This window comes from Drosophila willistoni (genome assembly GCF_018902025.1).
Source record: "Drosophila willistoni isolate 14030-0811.24 chromosome 2L unlocalized genomic scaffold, UCI_dwil_1.1 Seg196, whole genome shotgun sequence".
Classification (NCBI taxonomy): domain Eukaryota; kingdom Metazoa; phylum Arthropoda; class Insecta; order Diptera; family Drosophilidae; genus Drosophila; species Drosophila willistoni.
Window position 1 is genome coordinate 2,931,339 of NW_025814048.1, and position 14,477 is coordinate 2,945,815.

Below are 14,477 nucleotides of genomic sequence, written 5' to 3' on the forward strand. Positions count from 1 at the left end.
CACCTTTCATTCGGTTTACCCTGAATTCAGGTGTTGAAACACTCGCAATGCCAATTGGCTCCTAAGGCGACTATAAAAGCTATGCCAAGTCAGGGCGAAGCAATTAAAGTTATTTGCCCTCGACAAAGATGAAGTGTCTAGTAATAATTTGCAATTTTTTGTTCGGTCTATCAACTGTAATGGGACTTGTACATTATGTGAAATTAAAGCCAGGAGGTAATCCAGAAAAATATTCCAAATGGAAAACTCTCATTTTCAAATTCATTCCCCTCTCTCGAATTTATAGCCAATGGTTGCGTGGCCCAAGAAGGTGAAATTAAAGTGGGTGAAACTCTAAAAGATCCCAATGTCTGCGGTGTTTATGTCTGCCAAAATAAAGAGGGCGATGCTCTCATACATTAGTAAGTGGACACACACACAGCTAACTAGTTAGAATCGTTGGGTAATGGTTTTTTCTTTGTAGCTGCCAAAGACCTGCAACATTTGCAAATTGCCCAAAAACAGAAACTGGCGTTTCGACAGTCATTGACTTTCCGCAATGTTGTTGGATTTGTGTGGAATACAAAGATTGTGGAGCTGGGGCACCATCGGATGAAGGGAAAAAAGATGAAGAGAAAAAAGTTGAAGAGAAAAAAGATGAAGAGAAAAAAGAAGAAGCCTGAGCTGGAGGATCTTCAGACGAAAAATAATCATAAGAAGCATCCTTAGAAGTATCATCCTCAAAAGAAACATCGTCGGAAGAAACATCATCTTAATAAGTTTCTCCCATCTCCTGCTGGAGATTAACCCAAAACTCGGCACTTTTTATTGTTGTAAGGATTATATATACGTATAGAATAAGAATATATACACCTCCACATTCCATTTGCGGGTCATTTGTCTGTCTGGCCGCTGTCTCCTCACATTCTAAAATGTCTGCAAGTGATGAGCATGCAGTGGCGGCATTTAGTTAGTTGCAATTTTGAGACAGCGCCAAGAGGAGCCAAAAGGGGGCAGAGACGGAGGCAAAGGGGGCAGTGGCTAGAGAATAGAACAGCCAAACAGACAGAAGGAAGAGTCGTCGTCAAGTCCCACAGAGACATGAATTGCTATAAAAAATGTTAGCTATGTTTGAGAGAGAAACAAAAGTAAAAACTTAAAATGCTAAAAACTAAAACTAAAAGCAATCTCTGCTGCTGATGGCTAGACAAAGGCAATGCACAGTGGTTCAAGTCTAAAACATTTCCCGGCATAAAATCAATTTTGTTAAGATTTATTCAAGTTTTATTTTTGGAAAAAATAAGTGAACATTTTCAAGAATAAAAAACCTTTTATTCCACTTTTCAAAACAAAAAGATCTGGGATCATTTTCGAATCGTTTTTCAATTAGAAAATAAAATTGCAATATTTTTCAGGTTATAAATTGACTAAAAAGCTAGTAACTTTCAAGCGAAATTTCCAAATTTGTTTAATTTTATTACAATCAGACTAATACATATCAAAACGAACGAGACAGAAGATATTAGCTTATTGTTAGAATCCAAACATTTTATACCTAAATTGAAAGTGGGAAATAGTTCCTAAAAATTTGTGAAAAGTTTTGAAAATTGTAATTATGTATTTACTTATTATTGTTAAATTATTGTGAATACCAAATTTAAATTTCCCAAGGATTTCTGGTTTAGTAAGAGATTTTGGATCACAAAGTTAAGGAGCCACTGTGCCAAGAAGACTATGACAAAGAGAGGTGAAGAGAAAAGGAAGAAGAACACCAAAAATAGTTTTTCTTTTGTTTTTAGGAGCGCCATTTAAGCGCGTGACGCCAAAAAAGAAAATAATGGTGAAAATGGTGCCCATTTCTATTTGAACTAAATGTCAAAGTGATTTCCTCTCCCCTCGTAAAAAGGCAAAGGGCAATAAAAAACAAAACATGCAATATCGAAAATAAGTTTCTCTATCTATGTTGAAACTAAGTTGAAATAATTAATACACCAAGAGTTTGAATTTCATTCAAAAAAAGGTTCAACAAAGTTCAAGAATGTATTTCATTTTAATTTCATGTGCTGGGTACATGACGACTACGACTTGGACGACGCGTTGTCGATGAAGTCTATTAGAGATTAGGAATGGAAACCTCTAGCCACCGGGACTGCTGTTCGTTCCAGTTGCTGATAAGTTTCGCTCCTTCCCTCTGTGGTTAATTACATAAATAAGTAAACTAAATGCATGGCTCAAGTGTGTCAAATGGAACATCTGAATAATTTCTACAAACACCCCGTGATAACCCTGCAACATTTGTTTTTACTGATAATTTCTTCTTCCTCTCTCGTGTACACAAAAATAAACCTATTAAAAAATTAACAAAAAAAAAAAAAAAAAAAATGTATAAAACATTTATTTTTAATGTTCCCCTATTAAAAAATATTATATTGGTTGTTTCGACGAAAATTCAATTTACTTATCGCGCCTCTCAGCCTAGCCCAAGCCCAACGCAGATGATAAGAGGAGACACAAACTGTTACGTAGCTGCTCCGGTCAAAGGTTAAGACTGTGTATGTATGTTCCATGCAATAGAAAAAACCTCGAAGCTGTCAAAAATGAAACTGATAAGCACATTTCGTCGAGCAGTTCTAAATTGTCCATTAAAGTGGAACGTTTGTGGCTGGGGCCCCATTATAATGAGTGAGACCATTATATAAACACATTGATTAGATTGAAGTCGTCGAATCTAGTGAAACGAATTGATTTCATACAAATGTAGGGAAACAGACTCATCTAGTGTTTCACTTTGGAAAATATATACTGACTGTAAGATCTAAACAGGTCTAGGGTTACTCTGGGGTTACTCTATCAGGATCGTATCGATTTCTGGGGGACCCATTAAATGGCCCAAAAGAACTAAACAATATATATGAAATTAATATTAAATGCGTTTAACAATTGAATGGCCCATTATTGTGTAGATAAGAAGTAAATAAAAAGTTTAGAGTAAACTTAAGCTATATAGAAGTCAATGGGTTCAAAATGTTGTAGTTGACTTCGAAAATTTAATTAAAGAAAGAAAGGCTATTGAAAATAAATTGTCAACATTAAATAACTCATCAAATTTTTTAAAAGGAAATTCTGTTTTTTATTATTTATTACAATTGGAAAAACAAAAAACTAGTAGAGAATATAAAAAGATTAAGAATGCTGGATTACCTAAAATACCTTTAATGGTTAGAAACTAGGTCAAATCTTTTCAAAACATTTGGAGAATAAGTTTCAACACAAAGGACTTTAATTGGGATACAATTTGTATTGTTTCCATAGTTTTTTTCACCGTGTGTATATTGGTTAAACTTTAAAAACAGATATGTTTTTATTTAAATAGATTTTTTAGCTCCTTCTTTTTGTGCTTTCTTATGTTTTCTCCATTCTTCACACCTTATTTTCCCCCTTTAACTTTTCTTACTTTCCAGGACGGTTTTCCTGACATACAAATATATTTAGACGAAAAGAACTTATTTCCGACTGAACATGGTAAACCTGTACAATAAATTATACTATAAACTCTCGATTTTTTTGCTATTCTTTTATTCTTAAATTTATATTAAAAGTCAATCTCTTTTGAACTCATGGGTCTCGACTCATAAGAATATTTTGTAATTTTGGAAAATATATTAGTTTAATGCTTTTTAGAGTTTTTTCTTTCAGTTTGAGACTGGTTCCTACCTGAAGTAGTTGATAAAAACAGACACAAAACCCATTTAACGGGGTATTCAATAAGTATTATTTTATATCTTTTCTTTTAGATCATAGTTTAAATAGGTGTTATTTAACTGTTTAATTGTGGATAGCTATAGAACAGCCAAAGATTAAACTCATCATTTGATGAAGTTTCTACCTTCCTTTTACTTAATTAATTATAGTTAACATTTGCTTACTATTTAAAGGCTATATGTATATATATCTGATTCTGATACTGCAAATAAAAACTTGTGTCATATCTTATCGTAATTTAATCTGAACCTAGGTAATTAATAAAGTTCCTTTTCTATGCCACACATTCACAACTCGTTTGCGAATCTTGTCCATCTCTTGGACACTCTTTTTAATTGCACACATAATCTTTATAAATATAAGCGAAACGAATGCCAATGTATGTATGTATATACACACATGCTCTGGACAGGATTGGGATGATGCATATAAATCAGAATGAAAGAATGGGGCAAAAAGCAAAAACCAGAAGCACAAATAGTAATAGGCAACAAAAAGAAAAACACCAAAAGGAATGAAAATGTGTAAGGAAAGAAAAATGCACAAGACAAACCATAAATGAGTAATTGCTGGCCAACATTTACAGCGGCGAGCAGCTCTTGTCCAAGTAGAGCCCAAATAGCCTTGGCCACCATTTTTAGCCAAGACAACAACCCATAAATGTCCAGAGTCCAAAACAAAAAGTAAACGCTTTAAAATAGGACAGGAACACTTTAGAATACCCTGGAAAAGAAGACAGAAAGAAAAAAATAAATGAATATTGAAATTCTATATTTATATAGATTGTATATATTATTATTATTTTTATGAATTTTTTTTCCTTGTTCCCCTCTTATGTCAAGTGGGAGGGGCTCGCCTTGGCTCATTCGGTTTATGAGAGGGTATCACAGAATGAAGACAAACTGTTTGGTTCCTAGGTATTCAATTACAATGTCTATATACATACATATCCCCTTACCCAAACCAAAATGTTTCACTTTGCCCTACCTTGCCCCGCCCCTCCGACCCATCACCAATATCCATCCCTATCCCACTATCCCCCTCCCCACCATTTGCCAAGTCCAAACTTCTGCAGAAAAAATACTTGCAAGTCTTTGGACTTTTTGGAGTCGTCGTTGTCGACGTTGTCGACACTGCCGGCTTCCAGGTAAAGCCAGATGATTCTCCCGCTCTTCTCTAACGGTTTCGGGGCATTGCGTTAATGATACTTGTTTGTATCTGTGCGATGCGGCGATGCGCACGCCTCATGTTGACAAACTCACTTTACAAATCTACAACAAACAGTAATTTTTCTCGCTTCATTGGCGTCGTCCATCCGTCTGGGTCTCAGTCTCGGTCTCGGCCTCTGTCTCGGAGACAGTAAGAAGCCTGTAAAAAGAGAATACATACTCATATATGTATGCGGTTTGTGTTGGCCTCCAGACTTTTCAGTCTCAAGTCGTTTGCCAGTTAAGTAAATAGAAAATTTATTCTACTCCAAGTGAAGGAGGCGGAGTAGGAGGTGGAGGCAAAAGTATTGCTCTATGGCTATGTATAGGAAGCTACTTGCTCATCATTCCTCTTGCTGGTTACTATTTGCTGACTGACTTGCTTCTATTGAGCTATTGAGATTTGAAATGGCTTTGGAATGAGATGGGCTTAACCTCCAGTCTCCATGCTCTCTAATGACGATCACAAGAAGACAAACAAAATAACAAGAAAGCATCTAATCAAATAAAATGAAATGCATTTTGGACAGCGCCACCCAAAAATAAAAATCCAAATACTAGTCCAAAACACTAAACTACAAGGAACGAAAACGATAAGAAATGAATTTATCGCAATTTATTAAATGAACTAACTGTTTAAATAAAATAAGTAAGTTAAGTAGTAGGTTAGGTAGTTAAGTACCTTTTCCAAATAATGTTTAGAACTTTTCTTCAACTCAAATGAAGAGAAGACTCTCCTCTACTATTTTAGACATTTACTAACTCTGAGGCTGAAAAAAATGTAAAGCCAATATTTGGAAAGCTAATGTAAATTCTTAAATATTTACCACTCTAAGTAATTAATGAAAATGAAAAATAATTTTGTTGTTTTTACTTTATGGATAGTTAATTGTTGAACATTTTTTTTACTACTATGTATAAATGTACTTAAGATACTTTCATAGAAAAATAATGATAATTGTTATTACTATTTCTTTGTTTTGAAACTAATCAGTATATCATAGAAGTCTGAATAAATGTATTTATTTTCAACTCCTTAGTAATGTACAGTAGTTTAGTGTACTTAAAATAATGGAAGCCTTGCTTATGTACTTATTATTTTCAACATGATTGTACATTGTTCTAGAAGCTATTTTTTAATATTTTCAAACTAAACTTAAATTGTTTCAAACTTTGAGAATATTTATTGAATTTTTATTATATTTTTCTTGTGAATTTGAAAATCTTTTGACAGTCTAAAAAGCAGTATTCACGTTAATGCACTTTATTTATTTATAGCTAAATTTATAAAGTTATAAGTGTAATGTAATGGAAATGTATTTACATTATATTTTAACACTTTCAAAATCTATTCTGAGTTTTTTCGAAATATTTCTACAAGCCAAGAGTAAAATTGAAATCCAAAATCAATGTCTTGATAAATAATTTGCTATTTTTCGACAAAGGTTTTCCAACATGTTTCAATTATATTTAGCAGGTATAGTAACTATTTACCTATAGATGCGAATTGAAGTCCTTGTTTGATATTTTTGCTCCTTAAATTTGTTAGTTGGTGTATATGTTTTTTTTGTTTTGTTTTTTTTTTTGAGTATTTTGTATTTGTCTGACTGTCAGATGCAAAAATTACATGCAAGCTGCGACACATTATGCGCGACGCGACAATAATATTTCTATAGAGCAAAAACAAAAAAAATGGAGACAACAACAACAACAACAGAACACAAACAAAAACAGGCAAAAAGGAAAAACTTCACACTTAATGTATTTTGCAAAAATGAACAAAAAAAAAAAAGCGAAAAACGAAAAGAAAACCTCGAAAGTAGTTGCACATGTTGGCCCCAGGCGTCCCAAATTACTGGGCACCAAAACCGAACCGAACATCACCAGAAGGTGGAGGCGGCGGCGGTGTTGGAGGAGGAGGTTCAGCGGGGCAAAGAGAGAAGGTGGAGCAGCAGACGGAGACGGAGATGGAGATGGGAACGATGACAACGCTTTAAGGAATATGGCAGCAAATAATTAAAACATATTTAAAAATAGTTTTTGCCATATGGGAATGGGAATGGGAATGAGAATGGAGATGGTTTGGTTTGGTTTGGTGGGATGCATTTGGGATGAGTTGGGGTGATGTGGCTCTGGTCAGCCTCTGTTCTACCCGCCAACGTCGGCTAGTCTAACCCCCCTTCCTTTCTTCTCATGCATCTTCTAAACCAATAAAAGCAAACAAAAATTGTTAATGTTGTTGTTTTATTGTAGTCTGGGCGTCTCCGTCTGTGCATTGACCGTACCGTAACCAAAAAAAAAAAAAATAATAATATAGAAAAGAGAAGAAAATGCAGATACAATTCATCTAACCATCCGCATCCAGATCCCCATACCCATCCCCCCCTCTAGACAAGTTCTAACATAAAAAATAAAAATCGTTTTAATTTCTTGCCAAGTTCAAAATTTTATGCTTTGCACTGTGTGTTTTTTAGAAATATATACACATATCTATATAACTTAAGATACATAAATGTTTTTGTATGTATTTTGCTCTTTTTCCAAGTGTTTAAAAATAGTTGGGCAACAACAAAAAAAAAAAGAAGAAAAAAAAAACTGCGCCAGCCAGGCGCTTATGCTATGTTAGTTTCACTTTTAGTTTCTTTTAGTAAAAGTGCCTAAAAAGTATTTGCCAACTTGTATATATGCATCTTTGAATTTATTTTTGTCATTTTTATAAGTTTAACTTTTAGCTCTGTGTGTGTTTGTGTGTGTGTGTGCGTTTGCCAGCAAAAGTTTTACAAATGAAAATTGTAATATTTTCGACAGCAAACAAATTTGCCTTGTCTGTGATACATTTGTTGCAACATTTTTTATCCACACTCGCACTCGAATTCGCTTGCCGCCTTACATCAAGTGTTAAAAAATTAACAAAAAAAAAGAAGAAAAAGCTTACACAAATGAAGGGTTAATACCTCTGAATTACTTTTAAAATAAGAATCCATGGCTTACACAAATGAAAACTGTTCGACTTTAGAGAACTTTGAGTTTATTTTCAACGATTTTTTAAAATATAATAATGAAAATTTCGCGACACAAATGTTCAAGTCGGTAATAAGTTAAAGAGAACGTTAGCTATTTCTTTCCTAAAATGGTGAATTTTTTTAACAAACTTAGTCTGATTACATGCTAATCGAAAATATATATTTTTTAGACATTCCAGTCTCTGAGAAAATCTGACTTATTCGGAATCTGATCGATCATACGGACAGACGAATAAACTCAAGTCTTTTACATACATTTTGGAGACTTTAATATACCATCACATCTTTCATTTCCAAATTATTCCGGTTTAAAATATGATATATGCAGTTTATAACATTATTAATATACCAAAGGCAGGCAAAAGGAAAATTTATTATTCAGGCCAGTTTCGATTCATTGTTCTTAATTCCAAGTAAACTATCAATCGTTTTTCGTAATCAAAGCTAATCAACATAAAGAGTTAAATTATTTTTCCATATAAATACTAATTAAAATAACACAAATTTAGTTTGTAACGGTTTTGTAAACTAATTTGAATCTAGTCCTAATACATGAACATAATCTCGAATAAATGTTTTTTAAATTACGCAAATTTGATTGAAAAAGGATTAAACGGAATCGAGAATGCTTGCTAAGAATAATTGTATTAAAATAATAAACAAATTGATGTTATTTACTTGTGCCTAATATTCAATTTAATATTTAAGAACAATAGAATAAATTTGTTCTTTCTTTTAAGAACCAAAAGGCAAACTATTTGAAAACAAGTGATTTTTAATGCCTTAGTTCATATTTTGAAACGTTTTTCCAAAGTTTTAAAAGATTTTTAATTATTGTGACAATTTTTTATTCAAAGAAAAAGAAAAACTAAGAATTGGGTTACATAAATTAAAACTATTTGTTTACTGTAATCAAAGCAAACGTTAAAAAAATGACTTAATATTTGAAAGAAGATTACCAAAATAAAAGGTATAGATAGATCACGATTTGCCAGGGCTTTCCGCTTGAAAGTAACTTAGATAAATGAATAAATTTTCTAGGAATTTTTACAAGTTAATTGTAGAATATCTTCCTTGACAAATGATTGATTTATTGTTTAAATAATAAGTTCAAGTTAAATTACGCATTTAAAAGCATGCGAGAATTTCTTTACTATATAAACTTTTAAGTTTCTCCAGTTGAAAGTTTAATTAGTATTATAAGAAGAAAACCAAGAAAAGTAAATGATGTAAGGAAGTTAAGAAAGAGTTTGGATCGGGTTAAAGACACTAAAGACTAAAGTATTTTCACCTGCCCTTCCAGGTTATAATTGGCTGACTTAACGTTTGGTTTCTACAATTAGCACTTGAGATCTTTTAACATTTTCCAAACAATAACATTGAGTGAACTTTATTTATTTTGAAACAAAGTGAATCAAGATTGTAAACTAATTAATTAGTTCTCTACAAAGTCCAAGTAGTTTACGTTAAGTAGTTAATCAATGTCATCAAAGCGTTTTGGCGCTGCCCATCTAAACGCAAATCTTCTTGCCTAATGCAATCAATCAATTAATATACCAAATGGAATAACAAATTCTGCATAATTCATACGCCCCTTTGCCCCATGCAGTTTCCCATATGTTCCGTTCTCCCCTACCTGCCCCTCCCGTTCGCACAAGATGCCTTTTGGACGTGACAACTTGGCGGAAATTAGTTTTGAACAATTTTTTTTTTTTGCCACGTTGCTTTGGCAATGTTTTGGCGCCACACGAACGAAACAGAACAGATAGTGAGAGAGCTAGTCATAGAGGAAGAGAAGGAGTTAATCTCCCCTATATATATGTATGTATAGATATATATAGTTTATGTGTGTGCACAATATATAATGGTTAATAAATTACCCCGCCCGTTGCAGAATTACAAATCGCTTTTGATTAGCAATTAAAATTGCACAAAACAACAACAAAGCAAAATGTCGAGTCGAATGACGGTGTTCGCAGTTTGCCAGTTGCCAGTTTCCCGGCAATACTATATAGAAACTATGGCCCAGATGCACTCACTCACTCGCCGAGCAAAATCTCTTAATTACTTAGCAGATTTGCAGCACCGGGCAACAGGTGCTCGCTTATTAACTCATTATAAAAGCATTTTCTATATAACTTGACGTGTGTGTTGCAGTTCGATTTTGCTGTTTCTCTCCCTCTCCTTCTCAGTCTTTCTCTCTCCATCTCTCTTTCTCCTTCTGAGTGGCAGCAATTCAATTGCAACCAAACCAAACACGCATTTCATAATGTCACGGGGCAAAGTAAATAAAAGTAGGGTGATTCAGCAAGCAATTTTTTAAACCACTTAACACTCAACTCTTATTTAACTTTAACTGCAGTGAAAACGTTGGGGAAAACTCAAAGCGGATTTGGTTTAAATGTGTTCCCAAAAAAACCCAAATCGAAGCTCGTTTAATTTTGGTCTAAACTAATTTAGTTTTCCCAGGCAATTCCGATTGGGAATTTTCGGAAAAATCAAATTTTTACCCAGAAGAACTTAGAACTTTAAGTTTCTTGAAGGAATTAATTCAACTAAATTATACATAGGTTTTATATTTAATTTTTATTTCTTGTTAATGTTTAGAAATGCTTTTCTTTTTCTCAATAACAATAAAGCGACAAAAAGGAATTGTTTCAATGGAAACTGAACCTGAGTGGGAATCAGATCGAATCTCGTTTTTAAATAGTTTTCAAACTTCAAAAAGTTTAATTTCTCAAAACGTTTAAATTAGAAAATTAAATTTAAATATTTCCTATATAATGATTTAATATTAACATAGCAAAGTTATTTATGTGAAAAGGAAAGTGAAAGAATATGGTATGAAATACTTCGCTTTTCCTTTGATTCTCTAGAAAATGAAGACGTGTCCAAATTTTAAATTTTTTGAAATACTTCGCTTTTCCTTTGATTCTCTAGAAAATGAAGACGTGTCCAAATTTTAAATTTTGCACCAAGTTTACAACTAATCAAGAGGTATAAGTTTTGTCCTTTTGCAAAAAAAAAAAGGTATTTTTAAATAGGATTTTTTTAAATTTAATTGTCACTTTCAACACTGGAGAATTGCACATGTATAAACTTAAAATTAGATTCCAATCAATTCATTCCTAAATGACAACTTTTATTGTAAAATGATTTCATATCTTAACTTTCTCTACATTTTCACCTTGAATTTCTGTAAATTATTGGAAAAATGTTTCCTACTCCTAACTTTGTCACGTGACTCACCCTGATGAGTAAACATTTCTATATACATTTAATACATTTGCAAATATGCAAATTTAATTTGTCAAATGGATATATATATTTCTCGCAACTTGTTTGGTGTGTGTATGTGTGTGTGTGTGTGTTTACTGCGTTACTTAGTAGATGCAATAATTGCATCTTGCATTTGTTATATTCCATCTATCATAATTTTAGTTAATTCACATTTTTCTGTTTAGCTAACGAGCTGTCATCTGATGGAACAGACATTCCTCAACTTAAGGTCAAAGACATAATGTAAAATAATACGACAGGCTATAACAGGATGAGGAGGGCCAGCAGGCGGAGAAGGAGGAGGAGGAGGCATTAGTTTGCCATTTCCCGTTTTGGTTTCTTGGGGATTTTGTTAAGCCATTTCCATATAATTTTTACGTAAATTACAATTTAAATACAAAGTCGAAAGTAAAATGAGACAAAACTTCCAACTTTTTTTTTTTGTTTTAATGCGTTTTTTTAAATAAACTTGAAAACATTCTTGACGCCAACTGAGAGAGACATTAAAATTTTCCCACAAACATTCTCAGACAAATAACGTGAAATCAAATAAAGGTTCCTCTGGTGGTTCTCTTTTATTTTTTTTTTTTTGGGGGGGTATAGAAAAACTGCTGAAATCAGCTGATTCCATCGGAATTAGTGAATGAATGGGGAGTGAATTTGATATGATTATACACACACACAAACACACACAAAAAATGTGAGTATATATTTATACTTTTGGCTTCCTTCACTTGAAAGCTGTCCATTGTAAGCCAATTGAGTCATCGCCCCCGATTCCTCAGTTCTAGATCCAACACCATGGACAGTGTCAAAGCCAGTGCCCAGACCCTGACCAGTCCCTGCGATAATAAAAAGCTTTTGGGGCACGGTTATTGGATATTCAAGCGGATATACAATATACAATGTGCCCACGTTGGGGCAGGGTGCAGGGTGGAGGGACGAATAGTTGGGTCTTGGGAATGAGAGCCACCGAGAAGTAAGTGGAGTATAGAGTGTGCGATATTTCTCATAATCCCTCAATATGATATGAGAATTTCAACTTGCCAGCAAACCAACTGCAAAATTGTTCTTATCAGCAATTTTTATACCCTTCAAGAAGGTATTATAACATTGTTCAGATACGAAAAAAGAAAAGGGAAGGAAATAACAAAGGAAAATTCTCTATTACTATTCAATTAAATTCGTTAATCAGCTTTATTTTTATTAGCATAATGCTTAAAGCATTCTGATTGGACTAATATATCTTACAATTAGACTGATATACCTTAACCCAGTAATATCAGATCCGAACTATGAAGAGAATATATTATGTATAATAAGAGTTACAAAAGGCAGAGAGAAAGATGAAAATCATTGAAAAATTTTGATGAAGGAGCGATGAAATATTTGATATTTTTCTTTAATAAAAGGGTATATGAGTTTCGGCATGACCGAATTGTGCTTTGGTGATATGTAAAAACCTCAAACACCACGAAAAAAACAAAGAAGCGATAGACCCAATTGCTAAGTTGTGGTTAGTAACAAACATGAGAAATATTTAATTGTTCTATAATATACTAAAAATCCAACAATATTCAGATTATTTGTGGTATCAAAAATTTATATACATTTATATACAACGAAGCATATTTAAGAAAATTTGGTACTATGGAAAATAGGTGGATCAACTATTTTGGCTGAATCATAAGTTGCACAGTTTTATAGCTATAGGTCAAGCCACGCCAATGATGCCAGGATATACCTTTGGCATGCAGTTCCTTAACATCAGAATATGAGCCATTTAAATAGACGCCATTTAGATTGCTAAAAAAAGGCAATGACTGTAAAATTCAAATCTGGTGATTAATAGGTCATGATTTAACCCACCTGAGGAGACAGTGATTGAACCACCATCCACCTAAAAAATGGGCTGCACAATTCATGCCTGTATTTAGATCATTATCCCGATCGTAAGTGCTGAATTTCATATTTTCATGAAAGCGAAGTGAATCGCCAGCATTGCCTTGGTAAGAGCCTAACATTGTGAGGGCAAATAAATCGTCTTCGTTGCCAACGAGAAATCTATCGTATCTGGCATAACGTGACTCGCCATCGAAGTCTTCCAAATAGACATACAATTCCTGTGGTTCGACCACGGTCAGGAGATGGAGTTTCTCCAGACCGATGAAAAAATTGCTTTCTAGATCGCCAAAGCCTTCACGATATGTGGACCAATCGCGAAAGAAATTCTCTTTGGCATTCACTCGCCTCTGGATTACTAGCCAGCCGTTTCCTGCCACTTGGACATCACAATAGACCTCCATCCAAAGGTCATTCACTTGGATTGTAATGATGCCATTTTCCTTGGGATTGGCCGCTTTGCAGGATGTGTAAAACTTCTCAATGGACTTCAATGCATGATTTGTTTGATTGATAAAACTGGCATTGGACAAAACCGCAAGCCATGCAATCGAAAGGATAACGACGTAAAATACTTTCATTTTCGAACACTTTGCAATAATTAAATGCAATAATTTAGCAGGTTTTTGGCCTATTTATACCCAAATTTTACCCAATAAGACCAAACAAAAAGACCGCTATTGATAAAATATTAATTAAGATACTTTATAAAATGACTGTATACTTAAAAATAAATGATTAGCAATTTTAAAATATTTTTGGGTAATTTACCCTATTCGAGTACACTGCAGAAAAAAAGTGTACGGAAGATCACTTTCTTCTTAATGGATTTCCAAAGAAGCCATTTCCATTGCATTTTCTTTTTCTATGTACTTTTCTGTAATCGCTTAGCTGGAAGTCTAGGAAGGTGTCAGAAAAGGTGTCGGTATAATAGTTTTCTTTTCATTTCCTTTGTGATACCCTTTAATTTAGGTGATGGTGGAGTAATTTGGAAACTTTAGAACTTTAAAACAGGAAGTAAGTATTGGAAAATTTCTAGAAAATGGTATTCGTAAGTTGGTTGTTATTTTGTTAACTGTAATCTGTTAATCTAGGGATGAAATAGGCTAAAAAAATTTTAATTTTTTAAATAAATAGTCCCCCTAAAGATATTCAACTAAAATAGAGAATTAAGTCAGTTACTTCATCAAAATGTTCCCAAGAAATAAAAGGTTGTCATAAATCTTATTTTGAACATATTTTCGGACTCTTTCGAATCGAACTGAAGATCGTTTGGAGATGATACCATTTATATGTTATCGATATAATTTTTAATCCGCAAAAA

General features: G+C 33.3%; 2 protein-coding genes and 1 long non-coding RNA gene across 3 annotated transcripts; 2 read left to right on the plus strand and 1 right to left on the minus strand.

The window, feature by feature from the left end:
• Positions 1-116: 116 nt before the first annotated feature.
• LOC111518361 lies at positions 117-864 on the plus strand. Its single transcript, XM_023174833.2, has 3 exons — positions 117-216; positions 287-401; positions 464-864. Exons 1-3 carry the CDS (start codon positions 129-131, stop codon positions 660-662), a joined length of 402 nt encoding a protein of 133 aa, XP_023030601.2. The 5' UTR covers positions 117-128; the 3' UTR covers positions 663-864.
• Positions 865-2,474: 1,610 nt separating this feature from the next.
• LOC124460012 lies at positions 2,475-3,536 on the plus strand. The gene is made up of 2 exons (XR_006953967.1): positions 2,475-2,531; positions 3,441-3,536. It is a non-coding gene; the product is annotated as an uncharacterized LOC124460012 (long non-coding RNA).
• Positions 3,537-5,039: 1,503 nt separating this feature from the next.
• Positions 5,040-13,734, minus strand: LOC6640295 (ficolin-1). Its single transcript, XM_002063597.2, has 4 exons — positions 13,121-13,734; positions 12,996-13,057; positions 11,970-12,093; positions 5,040-5,109 (listed from the first exon to the last, which is right to left on the minus strand). Exons 1-4 carry the CDS (start codon positions 13,732-13,734, stop codon positions 5,040-5,042), a joined length of 870 nt encoding a protein of 289 aa, XP_002063633.2.
• Positions 13,735-14,477: the final 743 nt, after the last annotated feature.

What these genes read in the sequence shown, in the direction of transcription:
- LOC6640295 (XM_002063597.2), bottom strand. Translation starts at nt 13,734, where the DNA reads ATGAAAGTATTTTACGTCGTTATCCTTTCGATTGCATGGCTTGCGGTT. An exon ending in TTCAATCACTGTCTCCTCAG is followed by an intron (nt 13,058 to 13,120) that starts GTGGGTTAAATC and finishes GCCTTTTTTTAG; the next exon opens with CAATCTAAATGGCGTCTATT. An exon ending in TCAAGTGAAGGAAGCCAAAA is followed by an intron (nt 5,110 to 11,969) that starts GTATAAATATAT and finishes CTCTTTTTACAG; the next exon opens with GCTTCTTACTGTCTCCGAGA.
- LOC111518361 (XM_023174833.2), top strand. Translation starts at nt 129, where the DNA reads ATGAAGTGTCTAGTAATAATTTGCAATTTTTTGTTCGGTCTATCAACT. An exon ending in TGTGAAATTAAAGCCAGGAG is followed by an intron (nt 217 to 286) that starts GTAATCCAGAAA and finishes TCGAATTTATAG; the next exon opens with CCAATGGTTGCGTGGCCCAA. An exon ending in GGCGATGCTCTCATACATTA is followed by an intron (nt 402 to 463) that starts GTAAGTGGACAC and finishes TTTTCTTTGTAG; the next exon opens with CTGCCAAAGACCTGCAACAT.